Raw genomic sequence first — 17,187 nt, forward strand, 5'->3', positions numbered from 1 at the left:
TGAATTGTTGTATGCAGTTGATCTATGCTGTGGTCATATACATTCAATAAGGATTTTCTTTCTCAAATAGTGGTGTAAAATAGAATTATTTCACAGGTCAAGTGGGAAAAGGGGGCAATAAACAGGCTGTGAAGAGGAGGTGAGTTGCACCTGTCATGGTTGTGGAAACCTGCAACAGCAATCTGCCCATTTAATACAGTCCAATGGTCATCTGCTAACAAAATAAAACATTGCATCATTGCCTGTAGGTGGAGTCACTCCACTCTAAACGTCATAATACTGCATTCTGCAACTCTTTTTAAATTGAGATATCCCATACAAAAGGTTATAATGGAGGAATAATATTAAGCAAACTGTTTTCGTTTAGTAGACAGCAAGTTTCTTTCCAGTTATACTTTTTTTTTCTCTTTTTTTACAAGGGTGGTTTCCATGGTATTGGGAACTGAACTCAATTATCGTACAGTCTGAATCTTTATAACATGAATAATGTACACAACCATTAACTTTCATGTTCACCTTTCAGTTGTTCTCTGCTGTGGCAAGCACATTTCCAAATGAAACTGCCCTATAATCTGCAGAAAATTACTAGCAGCTGCAGATGAATAAGCAAACCAAATATCTGTTGATTTCTTTGACAGTGCATGCTAAATCATTTAGAAATTCTAGAGGAGCCTAATAAGTGTGATTGCAGAGTTTAAGAAAACTACTTTCTAATACAAAACCAAATAGCTGTTTGTTTTCATTTGTTCTTGCAGCCAAAACAGCCTAATCCAGACTGGCGTTATTCTGCATCTCTAAGAGCTGGAATGCAAAGGTATGTAGACTGAGAAGCTGAGAGCATTTTACCCTTGTTACATGTGCAGCTTAGTTCCTTGACCAGCACATGTAGTGATATGGACCACGAGACCTCTGCAATGTGGATGAAGGACACAGTCCAAAGTACTGTGAATACCAGCTTTGCATCCATTTTGCTCTCAAAGAGGATCATTTTCAAAGTGATTTTTATGGATTAAACAGTTTTATGCATGAAAATAGCATTTTTCAAAATTCCCCCATCCAATATGCAGGTAAACTTACAAGTGAGTAGCCTGTTTGCATGTAAGTTTACCCATAGTGAGCAGAGCTGTGGAGTTGGGGAGGATTTGCATGCAAATTTTCCCAAGAAAGCTGTGCACACATATTAGCAGGTGTAAATCTGTGTGAGCATTTTTAGTGGAATAATTTTCATAAGGAAAGTATGAACATAATCTCCCTTTGAAAATCAGTGTAAGATATGCATGTAAATGATTTAAAATGTATGCAGGCTATTACAAAATTGTTCCTTTTATGGTTCAATTGACCATTTGTAGACACACAGTTCATTCAGATCATTTGTAGATGCTTTCTCTGTCCTCAAATGACAATTTGGGAATTTGAAGCTGTGATAAACTGTAGAGCACATGTGAGTTATGATAATGTATTACAGAGGTGTCTCAAACAGGCCTGGTTTTCAGGATATCCACAATGAATATGCATGAGATAAATTTGCATCAACTATATGCAAATCTATTTGCCTCAACTATATTCAAATCTATCTCATGCATATTCATTGTGGATATCCTGAAAACCAGTCCTGATTGCACTCAAGGACCGGAGTTGCCTACCCCAATGCTATTACTTTGAAAACATGAAACCAATATCTACAAGGATGATTTTATTTTCTAGTTATTAGGGGTTTGGGGACACCACACACTAGAATGCTCCATGATGCCAATACTGGAGCAATTTTGTGCCCTTTATGTATTCCCATTGAATTGATTATCCAAATGCCATTCACTAAGAAAATATAAACACTTAAGAGCATTTTGTAGAATTCAATACATTATCATTTTACCTCAGAATTTTATGTATACCGGGATATAGAGGAACTTATTTATTAAAGCACATTTAAGCATACATTAAGCAGTAAATTTAGCATTAAATACATATTAGTAGATTAACACACCTTAGCAAATAGGCCTGATGGGAAGGAAGTCAAGCTGATCAAGGCAGTCATTGCACAGATGATGTTGTGGGATCTTTCAGCTGCTGCTATTGTCCTTTTAGGTATTTCATTTTAAACTTACATAAGCAAGATGCAAATGAATATTAGAACTATATTGAGATAATGAATGGAGGAATAAAAAAGTAAAGTAGAAAATTGGATATTGAATATGATGTGCCTCTTTAATGGTCAGTGTATTGAGGTTTTGCATTTCCTCCACTTGTGAATATTGGCACACAATTAAGGATTGCAGAGATGCAGATTTTGGGACCAGTGTACAAATGAATTGTCATCATACAAAAATGCATTAACAAAATAGGGGGCAATACCTTTTTTAGTGTCATAGAAATGAGTCTGTGAAATATGAGTTATGTAGGGTAACTATCATAGTCATTTGAATTCTGTTTTGATCATGTGGTTACAGAAGTGCAATTGGACCTCTATGGCTACTAAAAATATTTCCAAATGGAGGACTGGATGGCTCAGGGGGTTGGCACTGGGTTACATGGTTTTCCATCTCTAGGTAGATAGATGGAACTACCAGTTTAGAACTTTCTCAAGTTGGTAGTGACCAAAAGTTATTAATGTCAAAGTGCATTCAGTGGCTCTTTTGAGAGGAGTTAGTGGTCTCAGATCAGTTTCCAGTTGTCAGATATTCACAGTATTGCAATCACCATCATAGTTTGGCACTAATTGATAGTCTAAGGAAAACAAGAAAAGAGAACAGAAAAGGGGGAGGAGTACTCTTTATGTGAAAAACAATATTCAAGCAACTAAAATGAAAGGGACGTCAGGAAGGGAAGAAGCATTGTGGGTTGTCCTAAACAAAAAAAATGTTTCTTCTAGAGATGTGAATCGGTTCCGGAATTGTTTCCAGTATCGTGTTCATAGAACCGCAGGAAATTTTCGTTTCCCGCGGTTCTGACCACTTTTTTTTCTGGCTGTCCCTAGCCGAAAACCCCCCACCGCGAACCTTTAAATCTAATTATTTAGAATCCCCTCTCCCAACCCCCCCAAAAACGTTTCTAAAGTACCTGGTGGCGCGGGCCATCCATTGCTCCTACCATGTGATAGGGGCTGGCCAATGGCACCGATAGCCCCTATCACATGGTAAGGGCAAAGGGCCATTGACGCCATTTTGATTAGTCGCAGCCGATGGCCCAAGAGCGGGAGATTGTTCCCGGGACCCCCGCTGGACCACCAGGTACTTAGGAAAGTTTTGGGGGGATTCTAAATAATTAGATTTAAAGGGTCAGGGTGGGTTTGGGGTTTTTTTTCCTGTGTGCCCTTTCTTCCCCCCCCCCCAAAACGATAAGAAAACCACATGAAAATTTTGTGGGGTTTTCCTATCGCTTTCGGGGACCCCCTGATACTTGATGGATTAAAAAATATCATACGATATTTTCATCCATCAGAAAAATGATTCACATCTCTAGTTTCTTTCATTTACACTGGTGTAAGCTACAGGCCTCTGACTAAAACTGAGTAACTGGCCAGAGATCTAGTCGAAGACATCCAAAAGGTGGGAAAGAAAGGAGAAGTGCTGCTTATTGGATATTTCAATATGCCGGATGTGGATTGGAGTATCCCTATTGAAGAATCTGCAAGAAGTTGAGAGATAGTGGAATGCCCTTCAAAGGGCTCTGTTCAAAGAAATGATGGGAGGAAGTGATATTTGAACTAGTGCTCACAAGTGGGGATAATGTCTCTAATATCTTAATAGGTGCCCATTTGAACACTATTGATCATCAGACAGCATAGTTTGATATCACAATCAGGATAGAGAGAAGTCATACAAAGATCCAAGTTTTGAATTTCAAAAGTACAGAATTTAGTAAAAATAGGGAAGTACCTTGAATAGGAGCTAGAAACCTGGGAGAAGATGGGTGAAATGGAACGTCAGTGGACCATATTAAAAGGAGCTATTACAAAGGCAACAACTCACTATGTAAGAGGAAAAAGAAACTGATCTGGTTCTCAAAGGTATTGGCTAAAAAAATGAATGAAAAAAGAACATTCAAGAAGTACCAAGGTTCCAAAATGAAGAGCACAGGGAAAAATATCTAGTGAAGCTGAGGGAGATGAAGGAAATCAGGAAGAATAAAGGTCAAGCAGAAGAAAGGATTGCCAAAAAAGTAAAGCGAGTTGACAAACATTTTTCAGATATATTAATGATAGGAGGAAAATCCAATGTGGTATACTAAATTGAAATGAGGCAAGAAGCAATTTTTGGAGGAAGATGAAGAAATAGCAGAAATAATAAATAAATACTTCAATAAGACCCTGGAGAAGGATCATTGCTGGTTGACAAGAGCATGGATGGGAGTGGGGTAGATGCAGTTCTATTTATAGAAGAGAATTTATGGGAAGAGCTGGGAAATCTGAAAGTGGACAAGGAAATGGAGCTGGATGGAGCACATCCCAGAATTCTAAGAAAGCTAAGTGATGTGCTGATGGGTCTGCTGAAAGACCTGTTCAATAGATCCCTAGAAACTAGAGTGGTGCCACAAGTCTGGAGAAGATTGGTTGTGATACCGCTTCACAAGGGCAATAGCAGAGAGGAGACTGGAAACTACAAGCCAGTTAGCCTTACTTTGGTGGTGGGAACATTAATGTAGATTTTGTTGAAGGAGAGGACAGTGAACTATCTACAAATCTGTGGGTTGCTAGACCTGAGGCAGCATGGATTAACCAGGGGAAGGTCTTATCAGGCAAATCTGATTTATTTTTTTGATTGAGTGACTAGAAAATTGGATCAAGGAGGAACACTTGATGTGATTTACTTGGATTGGACGCCACTCTCTGAGAGCAAAACTCTGAGTTCTGCCACAAAGCCAAATCTTTACCCTGGTCACAAGACTCAGACCAATCCTCTTGCCTCAATTGTGGGGAGAGGTCACTTTGCCCATGACTGTAACCACTGGGCTGATGAACCTATGGGTATGAACCTGATGACCTCCCACTTCTGCACTTTTGTGGATATTCCCCACTCGGGTTTATTTATTTATTTTATTTATTTAAAATCTTTTCTATATCGTCACTAAGTAGTCGACCATCGCAACGGTATACATGATGGCACATAAATTAATGTAGGGAAAGTGTACTATCGTACATTCTAACAGGTGTCATCAAAGATTCGGTTACAATAAATCATTAAAGATAAGAAGAAAAAAAAAGCTTCATGGCTCCAGTTGAAATAGATGGTTTCCCTACCCAGGCCTTAGTGGATTTAGGGAGTGTAAAAATTCTTATTCGAAGAGAACTGGTTAAAAGGGTGAAAACTGTGACTCTTACCTATATTCACAAAGACTTGAGGTAGTATCCAACCAGCCAGATCTCATTAAAGACCCCAGTTGGGCAAGCTAAAGTAGAAGTAGGAGTACTCCCTTGGATTCCATATCCCATAGTACTGAAATGGGTCTTTCCAGACTCTGGGACTTTCTAGAGCCAGCTGAGGGCTGACCTAGCTAACTCCGACAAAGATGAGGCCTCATTCTCAGAGGTCTTTCCTTTTGAAGATCTAAACTTGCATATTAAAAATCCTAAGACACAAAAGCCTCATTGGCAACAGAGGCTAGAGAAACGTAATTATACCATACACTTAGAGGCTGCTGTAGACAGTATGTTTGAGTTAGAGAATTCCCCAACCTCAGCAAGATCCCATAGTTTTTCCCTCAGTGGGATGGTGATGAAATTCCCAGTAAATTCAGATGGGCCCAAAGTCAAGATGAAACTTTAAGGTTTGCCCGAGAGCCCATAAAAATGATAGCTGGAGAATTAGTACCTGGGGTGGAGGGGCAAACCTTAATGTCCCCTTTCTTTATAATGAAGGGAGACCTGGTATACTGAGTAGCCAAGGGAAGTTTAGAGGGTGAGATGTTTGAGTAACTCTTAACATTCTGGCAATACTAAGAACAAATATTACAGTTAGCCTACAATCACCTCCTAGGGAGCCACCTAGGGGAAAAGAAAACTCAAGAGAAGATTATGGCTCAGTTCTATTGGCCCAGGATGTACTGAGTAGATCAGAACTATTGACAGTCCTGTCCTACCTGTCAGCTCCCAAGACCCATAGTGGTATGGGCAGCTCCCCTTATGCCCATGTCCTTTATTGAGGCCCCTTTGAGAGGATTGCTATGGATTTAGTAGGTTCCCTAGAAAGGTTCAGTTGAGGGAAAAAATATATTGTAGTAATCCTTGACTATGCAACCAGTTATTTGAAAGCTGTATCTTTGCGGAATATGAACACTCAGATGGTAGCCACAGTATTAATGGAGGAATTTTCCAGGGTTGGATTACCCAGTGAAATATTAACCTTCTAAGGGAACCCTTTTGTCTCTAAAGTGAGGAAACAAGTTTGTTCCCTCTTGAAAGTGACCTTGCAAACCTCAATATACCATCCACAAACTGATGGCATGGTGGAACGCTTTAGCAAAACCCTCAAATAAATGCTGAGGAAGTTGTTACATGTCTGTATGAGGTACTAGAGAAGATAGCCCATATTTTCCATGTGAACCTCCTAAAAAAGTGGGTGGTGCCAACTTGTGGCCTGGTCCAGGAAGAGGATTTTAGACCAAATATCCTGCAAATCTCCAGCCCATTGCAAGTTCCATTCGGGGACCAGTTCTCTGCAAAACAGAAGACGGACCTAGACCGGCTAGTTAACCAGAATCAAGAGATCTTTTCCAATACTCATGGCCAAACTCACCTCACATGTCATAATATTATTACCCCTCCAGGAATCATGGTTTGACAGCATCTATTTGATCTTGAAAGCCAGATGTCATGTGATAGATGAAGAGGTGAAAGAGATGCTCCGACTCGGCATTATAGAGAAGTCCAATAGCGACTGATCCTCACCTATTGTACTTGTGTCTAAACCAGATGGTAGCATCCGATTCTGTATAGACTTCAGGAAAGTCAATGAGGCTTTGATGCTAGATGCCTATCCAACATCATTGAGCATCTGGGGATGGCCCAGTTCATCTCACACTTGATTTGACAAAAGTTTATTGGCAAGAGCCCCTTATGCCAGCCACAAAAGACAGTCTTCTCTGTGCCAGAGTGGGGTGGAGTGCGAATACATTTCCAGTTCAGTCTTGCTATTTGGACTTCATGGAGCTCCAGCTAAGTTCCAGTGCTAGGTCTATCGTGCCCACACCAGGATTGTGCTGTAGCCCATCTGGACACACCTAGACCAGATACAGGCAATACTTAAAAGCCTTTAGGAGACTGGATTGACAGCCAACCCCAAGAAGTGCAAGATAGAGGATTAAGAAGTACAGTACCTGGGATACTTCCTTGGGAAAGTGAAAGTCCGTCTCTAAGCATGGAAAACAGAAGCCATCATTTGGATGCTAGATCTGTAGACAAAGAGCAAGGTGAAAGCCTTTTTAAGCATCCATGGATATTATAGGAAATTCATACCAAATTTTGTGGAGAAAGCCAAAACTCTCACCAGGCTACTTCAGAAGAAAAGCACAGAAAAGGTCAGATGGTCCCCAGAAGCAGAAGAGGCCTTCCAGAGCCTAAAAATGGCCTTGTGCTCAGAGCCAGTGTTAATGAGCCCACAGTCCAAACTTAAGCAGTGGTAGGCTTAGCAGCAGTCCTAGCCCAGGAAAAAGATAGTGAGGAACACCCAGTGGTCTTCATTAGCCAAAAGTTAATGCCAAGGGAGAAGAATTACTCCACTATTGATAAGAGAAAACTAGTGGTTAAGTGTGCCTTGGAGGCTTTCTTCCATTACTATTTTGCTAGAATGCTAGTTCACCCTGGTGACAGACCACCAACCCTTATCTGGATTGCTCAAAACAAAAAACATAACAGGAGAGTCATGAGATGGTTCTTGGCCCTCCAACCCTTCAACTTAAGACATTGTGCCTGGAAGAGAAATATCAACACTGACTTCCTTTCTTTCCCAGGAGATTATCCTGGTTCAGGCAGGCTCTCAATCCGAGAAGGTTGAGGCGGGGGAGGAAGGGTGTGTGATAGAGGGTAGAATAGAAGCTACAAATTCCCTTAAGGGACTGGCTCCAAGTTCATCTTAAGCCAGAGACAAGAAGGGAATTTTGGTCCCAGGGCAGTTCCCTTGGTAGGACGTTAAGTAGACAGGCCTCAAAGGGAACAGAGTGGTCCCAGAGAGAAGAGAAAAGCTCAGGATACACCTAGCTGTAAATTTTTAAATGTTACTTGCCAGCCTGCTGAAGTAATTAGCCATGGTTTGAATGTGTGTGTATGTGGTTTGTTTGTTTGTTTTTTTGCTGTAGATAATAGAGTTTATTTGTGAAAAGACTGCTGGAGTCCAGCATTCCCTGTCCTCTGGCACATCCCCAAGCCAGTCTGCTCTCAAGGTATAACACCCTGCCTTAGGAACTCCTGCCTAGCTGGCAGCCATCTTCCATTGTGACAATTTGTTGTCTCTATTACTGTCATCTGGCTTCTGTTGAAAACTATTATTGTGAAATGCCCTCAGTGAGGACTCTTTACAAATACAAAAAATAAACATTTCTTTCCTCCTTAATGATTTTAGCCACAGGCTATGTAATAGTCTTCTTTGGTGAAGAAAACATTTCCCAGTAGGTAATAGATTTTTCTGAGAGGGCAAAGAGAAATCTGTTATCTGAAGTATTTTCTGTAAGTAAATTTCAAAGAAATGAGCTCATTGATAGTTGAACAGTGCAGGAAAATTCACTAGAAGAAGATTATTTGCTGTTCTATAATATTTAAAATTTATTTTTCTGCTTCCATTCTCATGAAAACAGCATCACAAAATAGCGTGTGGCAAATAATTTAAAATCAGGCTCTTCCATTTGATTAACGACATTACTGTTTGTTTCTGGAGGGGCTCTGACTTGTTCTTCTAGCCTGGTGATAGTAAAAGCTGTTGATCCATCCTGGGGATAAAGTGGTGGTTTCCAATTGAGTTGACATCCCTACATCTCTGGTCCTAAACTCCTGTCCTCCCAGCTGTAATGGGCAATGAGGCTAGGGGAACGTTCCTGGAAGTTTCTCCTAGGACTCTTTGTAGCCTGATGAAATTAGCACAGCAGGATGCAAAAGCACAATTTTTGTGTCCTCTCCATTGAGTTTCTGTATTATTCAGAAATTGGGTTATTTTAGTACAATAACAACACAGGCGTTGCTTCAAACTTTTATGTCTGTGCAATGTTTCAAATGTTTTCTCTATTTGTGTTACCTGTGTGCAAGACACTTCTACAACTGAATAATAGTTGCCATAATCAGATTCATCAAGGAAGGCCTGCATCATATTTTCAGGTTAAAAAGTAATTCACTGTTCTATACACTTATAATCGGGCAACCTGCTTTCTTTCTATAGAAAATTCTGGTGGGAAATACCTGACTCCCCTTTTAAAGCCAAGAATCACTAGAATAACAGAGTGGAAGAATCAAACCAACGGGTGACATTTTCATTTTTGCAGGCCACATGTAGAATAAGTAAAGAACAATTTATAAAGAACACATAAGTACTTCAAGGACTGGACTTATAAAATACAGTCATTAAATGCTTCCTCTAATCGACTTTGAGGCCAGTGTACTAAGGAGAGAAAATCTCCGTGGGAATGCCTCACTATGGCGAGATGTTTTTCTTGTGGTATTGGGACATTTGAATAAAATGGAAATGATTCCTACAGCAATTTTCAAGTGAAAAAAGTTAGTGGGAAATTGCCAGCTTGTATACAAAAAAATATAACTTCATTGTCCTTGATGTGTAATTAAGATTCATCAGGAACTGAGCAATCATGCATTTTTGAGCCAGTGCATTAGCCGTATTCTACATGATTATTCAACCCATTCATAATTTTGTACAATCTCTGTGAATGGCTTTGCAAGTAAAAAAAATTGCACACACAAAAACAGCAAATAGTGAATGCTAAAATTCATAAATATGTTAACAGTACTATTTGCTGTTTTTGCCTGCGCTAGCATGTTTGTGAATCCATTCATGGCTTAGTGCATTGGCTTCAATATTTCATAACTGCAATTATTACAATAACAGCCTCTCATGAATGGTAGGCAGATGCACACAGTCCATTTACAATTTGTAGGGATAGTCGCTGGCAAGTGCTGATGCATATGGATTGTGTGTGCCTGATACAGTGTGCATATAATGAATGCTACAAAAACCTCTGCTATATTATTTATATACCTTTAAACATTTTTGGGAAGGAACAAGTTGGAATCATACTTATTCATCATAGGCCTCACTTCCAAATTCATATTAGAAATAGTGAACAGTTATAACTGATACTTATGGAATGAAAAATAACACTTGTAACATACTTTTAAAATTATAGGAGTAGCTATTATAATAATTTCAATTTTATACATTAAAACATGCTACAATTACAAACCTATAGAAAATACAAGTGCCATCTCTAAGCTAAAAAGCAAGAATCCTTGGCAAGTCCATAGACACTACATGATATAATCAGAATAAGACTGTGAATAATATGTGATATACAGTTTAGAATGGCTAAGGGTGAAATCGACACCTTCAAAATTTATGAAATTAGAAAAGTTTGCAATTATAGAGTTCTGTGTATTGTCTTGTCATCAGGAACTTGCACAATGGAATTCTTCTTATTTGGGTTCCCAGACATATTGAGAATGGTTTAATGTCTTTTATTTTTTCAACTGAATTTCTTTGCCATGTGGAGTCAAATAATCCCTATTTATGTTCTGACCCTATAATAGGAATATTATATAGGGACTATTTTGTGCCTACTTAGAATGAAATTCAATTTATGCAGGTATGGAAAACTAGTATGTTAGAAAGAATAATCTTGTTATCACATCTTGTTTTCAGCCTGTATAGGATGAGGTGATGAGTAGGCAAAGGGTGAATATAGTCTATCTGCATACTGTGTGATAAGTACAGGAGGTTTAGAGGCCAAAATTGATCAAATAGCCATTGCTTCATGATGAGGAGGTTTTAAGTCAGCTATTAATTATTTCCTTATTATATTGAATGACAGTAGAATGGAAATAATATTAACACTAACTGAGCTGCTATTTTGCAGTTGATGCATTCATGCCTTGGTTGCTCCAGCAATGCCTATTGAAAGTTTCCTATGATGACACCATTTAATAGCCGTTTTAACTCATCAATAGCTTGTCAATTCAGATAGACATAAAGATCCTAGGAGACTGAGAATCCTCTTTATGTGCTATGGAAACATGCTATTCTAACCTGTACATAATTGTTTTAGTGCTGTTCACATGGAAGAGTCTGGAGTGCTAAGAGGAGGGCCAGGAGGACCTGAACAACAGTGGCCGACGGTGTCCAGTGCAACACTGGGTAAGAAAACAAGATTGTTTGTATCTCTCTTGATACTGAGCAAAATATGCAATGCACATTGTGAATTTTAATGGCCTCTTCTAATTCTAATCTGTCTTCTCATTCAGCAGTACTGGCCTTAGTTTCCTTCTAGTGAACCATTGGGATAGGAAGGGTAAAAATTCCAAAGAAATGTGCATGTATTTTAGCTCCGGGAGATGGCTCCCCCTTTCACTCCTATACTAAATCTTTTCATGAAAATACGTGTGTATTTTAGCATCACTATTGTCATTTCCACCACCTTTAAGTATTATTTTGTTAAATATTCAGGTGCTGCACTAAACATATGAATGATAGTATGTCTGATGCTGAGCAGGCATTGAAAAGATTTCTGGTCTGCTAGAGAATGTTCCATGTGTTTTTAGCTGGTATGGGACTATTGGAAGTGTTTTTTATCCCTATATGTCGGATACCAAGAGGAGGAATAGCCTAGTGGTTAGAGCAGTGGGCTATGAACCAGACCAGGGTTCAAGTCCTGCTGTAGCTCCTTGTGACCTTGGGCAAGTCACTTTACCCTTTAGACTTAGTTTTTGGGTACTTGCCAGGTTCTTATGGCCTGGATTGGCCACTGTTGGAAACAGGATGCTGGGCTTGATGGACCCTTGGTCTGACCCAGTATGGCATTTTCTTATTTTCTTATTTTCCTGTGATTACACAGCACTCAGAAAAATTAAATGGTACAAACTTTGAAAATCTGATATTAAGCAACGTTGGGTACCAAAGCAATCCTTGGAAAATAGTTGTACAGCAACAAAACCACTACAAGGTAGTCAGTAATATCTGCTATTTGAAAATACGTGACTACAAATATATTTTTGGTCTTCCATAACATTAGCTATTTTCTTCCTTTTTTTTTTTTTTTTACTGTTCGCTGGAGTTTAAGGGGAGTAGATCCAGCCTAGTCTCAGACTGGGTTCAGCATGAACTAGATGTGCTCAGCCAACACTCCCAGTGAGGGGAGTCTGATCTGTTCCAAACGTTGGTCTTTGAAGGGGTCTTCTTCATTTCAAAGTACCCATTAAAGCTTTAATAAAAGCACAACATGGCATAGAAGATCAGTCTGGGCTCTGATTCATTGATTTGTGGGTGTGTGTGGGTTTGAGGCGAGGGGGGAGCGTGATGTGTTTTTTTTCTTCTTCTTTTTTTAAGGAAAATTGAAAAGCTCCTTTTGGAGTAAGGCCTATTGAAAGTTCGAGGTATAAACAAATAAACCTTTCATTTCATGTCATTATTTTATTTTGTGTCATTTTATTTCCCAGGTTAGGTTGCTCTTTTCATTATGTCATTTTATTCTGTTTCCATTAAAGCCATTGGGGAAAGCAATGCATCCAATTTTTCACTCTGACATTATTTTTTTAAAATAATAATGTTACTGTTTATAGTTTGCCTTTCATGGCACTTCAAAGTGGGTTGTATTCAAGTACTGCAGGTATTTCCCCATCTTCCGAGATCTTACAGTCTGAGCATAGTTCTCATAGACACAGAACAGGAGAAATGTGTTAGGGCTCGATTTACAATCGTTGTACCTGAGGGGATAGAGGGCGAAGTGACTTGCCCAAGATCACAGCAGGATTTGGACTTTGATTTCCCTGCTTGATAACCTCCTACTCTAACCACTAGGCTGCTCCTAGTTTTCCATCCAAGTTGTATTTAACTTGCAGGCAGACATTAACGGCAGAGGCAACAGCATCCTAAAGCATCAAGAGTGGGACAGAGTTGCAGAAAAAGTGGCAGGGGCACCCCATGGCATCATGTGAGAGCAAAATAACCAAACAGTGGTATAAATATCCCACGGCACTTTCAAGATGGGGAAAGGGGATGACCCGTGGCTTGAACACTGCAAAGTACAATGAAAGGAGCAAAGCAGCAGAATCAGTGGCATCAAAACCCCAAGACATTGAGGAGAGGTATGGAAGGAAGAAGAATGGCATCAAAATCCCAAGGTACAGCGTGCAGAGAAAAACAGCAGGCACTGTGGTATCAACATCTAGGACACTGGATGAGGGTGAGACAGGAGGAAGAGTATAAGACATTTAGGGCCTCATTTTTTAAAGTATCGCAGGCCTGTGGTACTTTAGAAAAATGCGGTAATGGGGGGGGGGGGGCAGTCCTGCGCTAGCCGGCAGCGATCGCACCTTCGCGATGCGATCGCTGCCGGCATCACGCCCAATAACTACACCATAGAAAGTGTAGTTATTGGGCACGAAATAGGCAGCGAAAAGGCTCCTTACCTTTTCGCTGACTGTGCCATCCTCGTAAAGTTGGCCCCAGTGACGCCCCGACTCCTCCTCTTCCAGGGCCGACTCTGCCCCGATGTAGGTAGTGCAGGCGTGTGCTACCTTCGCTAGCTATCGCAGGCTTGACGCTGTCGGGCGGATTTTAAAAGCCCTGCTCACGTAAATCCGGGCGGATTTACGTGAGCAGGGCCTTGCGCGCCTATTTTCCATAGGCCGCCGGCGCGCGCAGAGCCCCGGGACGCGCGTAGGTCCCGGGGTTTTTGGAAGGGGGCATGTCGAGGGGGCGGGACCCGATGACGCGGCTTTTCGGGGGCGTGACCGGGGGCGTGGTTTCAGCCCGGGGTGTTTCGGGGGCGTGGCCGCACCCTCCGGAACACCCCCGGGTCGAGTCTCGGCGCGCCAGCAGCCCGCTGGCGCGCGTGGATTTACATCTCCCTCCGGGAGGCGTAAATCCGTGGATAAAGGTAGGGGGGGTTTTAGATAGGGCCGGGGGGGGGGGGGGGGGGTGGGTTAGGGAGGGGAAGGTGAGGGGAGAGGGGAGGGCGAAAGAAAGTTCCCTCCGAGGCCTCTCCGATTTTGGAGCGGCCTCGGAGGGAACGGTGACAGGTTGCGCGGCTCGGCGCGCCGGCTGCCCAAAATCGGCAGCCTTGCGCGCGCCGATCCAGGATTTTAGAAGATACGCGCGGCTACTCGCGTATCTTCTAAAATCCAGCGTACTTTTGTTTGCGCCTGATGCGCAAACAAAAGTACGCAAACGCGCTTTTTAAAAAAATCTATCCCTGTTTGCGCAAGCCTGCAATAGCCTTAGAAAATAAGGCCCTTAGTGAAGAATAAAGCAACAAGCACAGTTTCATCAGCACCCCAAAGTACAGAGCAAGGCAGTAAGAAGAAGAGTAACAGCACAATAAGCTGCTGATTTAAGAGAGTGGCAAGGTGTCAGGAGCAGGCTGCATGGAAGCAGCATCAATGGGGAGAAGATCCCAAGGTATCTAGAGAGTGGTAGCAGAAGCAAAGTGGAGGATTAGTCTAGTGGTTAGAATTGCAGACTATGAATCAGGGATGCCAGTGTTCAAATCCTGCTAACGCTCCTTGTGACCTGCCATTCCCTTAGACCCTACAAACTTAGGGTTTCATTTACTAAGCATTTTTCCCATAGATACAGAAGGGGGAGAAAAGCCTTATACAGGGGTGGCCAACTCCAGTCCTCAAGAGCCGCAAACAGGCCTGGTTTTCAGGCTACCCACAGTGAATATGCATGGCATAGATTTGTATACAATGGAGGCAGTGCATGCAAATCTATCTCATATATATTCATTGTGGATATCTTGAAATACAGGCCTGTTTGTGGCTCTCAAGGACAAGAGTTGGCCACCCCTGTCTTAATAAATCAGGCCCTTAGAATCTTAAGCCCTCTGGGGACAGGAAAATGCCTAAGTACCTGAATGCAATCCAAAATGGCTGATCAATCACAAAAAGAAGAATGTAAATGTAAAAATTATGGGCCTGATTTTAAAAAGCATTTGCAAGCTTAAAATTGGGTTTTATGCATATATATGCACTTTACTCATGTAAGTGGGCTTTTGAAATTGCTACAATATATGCCATTGAATTCTCCAGAGGATTTACCTGCATTTGAGCACTTTATGTGGATGAATGGCTATTTAAAATTGCTATGATAGTAAGTTACATTTACACTTGTCACTCCTTTTAAAATTACCTCCTAAATTTTCTGTTCTTTTATTTTGTTTCTGTTTTAGAGGTCAAAACATTTCAGTGGAACCAAGAGAGTAGCAGGGCAGCAGGAGCAGGCAGGGCAGATGCAGCAATAATGGTGACAAGATCCTAAGGCATAGTAAGAGATGCAAGGAGGAGAAAGTTTTTCTTTTTTTTTTCTTTCATTTCATTTCTTTGTTTTGTTTTTATTATTGGGGCCAAAACACCTAATGGAATCAAGACAGTACAGGGCAGCAGGAGCAGGCCAAGAATCAGAAACAAGAGTGGAAATAGCACAGCAAGACACTGAATAAAGAGAGTAGCTGGGCTAGCAAAAACACAGCAGAGTGTTGAGGGCAAAATATAGAAACATGATGGCAGGAAAAGACCATAAAGCACATCCAGTCTGCCTATCCACCCAATTAATTCAGCTTTACAATTCCCATCATTCTCTTAGAGAGCTCCTCTATTTATCCCATGCTTTCTTGAATTCAGATACTGTTTTTGTCTCTACTACCTGCACTGGGAGGTTGTTCCATGCATCCACTATGCTCTCTATAATGAAACATTTCCTACGATTACTCTTGAGTTTACCCATGACCCTTCATTCTAGAACCTCCTTTCTGTTGAAAGAGGTTCACCTCCAGTGCATGGAAACCTTTGACATATTTAAATGTCTCAATCATATCTCCCTTATCTCGCCTTTCCTCCAGGGTGTATATGTTGAGATCTATGTTTATCCCCATATGTTTAAGAACGAAGCCCACTGACCATTTTAGTAGTCAGCCTCTGGACTAACTCCATCCTGTTTATATCCTTTTGAAGGTGCGGTCTCCAGAATTGAACACAATATTCCAAATGAGGTTTCACCAACTGACCATTCCTCTCTCTGTGAAACCAAGCATCTCTCTGGCTTTAGCCATTGATTTATCCATCTGTTTGGCCACCTTAAGATCATTAGAGACAATCACCCCCAGATCCTGCTCGACCTTCATGCTTAGAAGAATTTCACTTCCAAGATTGTACCTCTCCCTTGGATTTTTGCATACTTTACTCTGCATACTTTACTCTGTATTTTTTTTAGCATTAAATCTTAGCTGCCAGACTCTAGGCCATTCCATGAGCTTCCCTAAACCCCTCTTCATGTTTTCTACACCTTCCTGGCTGTCCACCCATTTACAGATTTGGTATCATTGGCAAAAAGACAATCCTTTCCCAACAATCCTTCCACTATGTCGCTCACAAAAATGTTGAAAAGAACCAGTCCAAGGACAATTCCTGAGGCACACCACTAGTAAATTACCTCTCCTCAGAGAAAACTCATTTACCACTGCCCTTTGTCACCTCCCTCTCAGCCAGTTTCTAGCCCAGTCAGTCACTCTAGGTCCCATACCAAGGAAGTTCAATTTATTTGCATCTCCTATGGAGAACTGTGTCAAAGGCCTTATAAATCCAAGTACACTACATATAGGACTCTTCCTTGATCCAACTCTCTGGTCACGTAATCAAAGAAACTGATCAGATTCATTTGACAAGATTTACATCTGGTAAAACCATTCTGCCTCAGATCTTCTAATTCACTGGATTCCAGAAACTGTACTATCCTCAGTTTTAGCACCAATTCCATTAATTTGCTCACCTCAGTGGTCAGACTAATTGGTCTGTAGTTTCCATCTTCCTACACTTCCACTTTTATGAAGAGGAACCACATCTGCCCATCTCCAGTCCTCAGAACTACTCCCAATTCTAAAGAAGCATTGAAGAGGACAGCCAGAGAAGCTGCCAGGACATCTCAAAGTTCCCTTTGTACCTTCAGATGTATCCTATCCAGCCCCATTGCCTTATCTACTTTAAGT

The 17,187-nt window shown here is 41.0% G+C and overlaps 1 protein-coding gene across 1 annotated transcript in view; it reads left to right on the top strand.

Moving 5' to 3' along the window:
• LOC115079713 (protocadherin alpha-5-like) overlaps positions 1 to 17,187 on the top strand; it is a 120,231-nt gene that overhangs the window by 73,716 nt on the left and 29,328 nt on the right. Inside the window, exons 2-3 of the mRNA XM_029583460.1 lie at positions 756 to 814; positions 11,254 to 11,342. Of these exons, the coding sequence (XP_029439320.1) occupies positions 756 to 814; positions 11,254 to 11,342 (148 nt within the window). The remainder of the gene's footprint in view (positions 1 to 755; positions 815 to 11,253; positions 11,343 to 17,187) is intronic.

Source organism: Rhinatrema bivittatum, chromosome 18 (assembly GCF_901001135.1).
Source record: "Rhinatrema bivittatum chromosome 18, aRhiBiv1.1, whole genome shotgun sequence".
NCBI classification, from domain to species: domain Eukaryota; kingdom Metazoa; phylum Chordata; class Amphibia; order Gymnophiona; family Rhinatrematidae; genus Rhinatrema; species Rhinatrema bivittatum.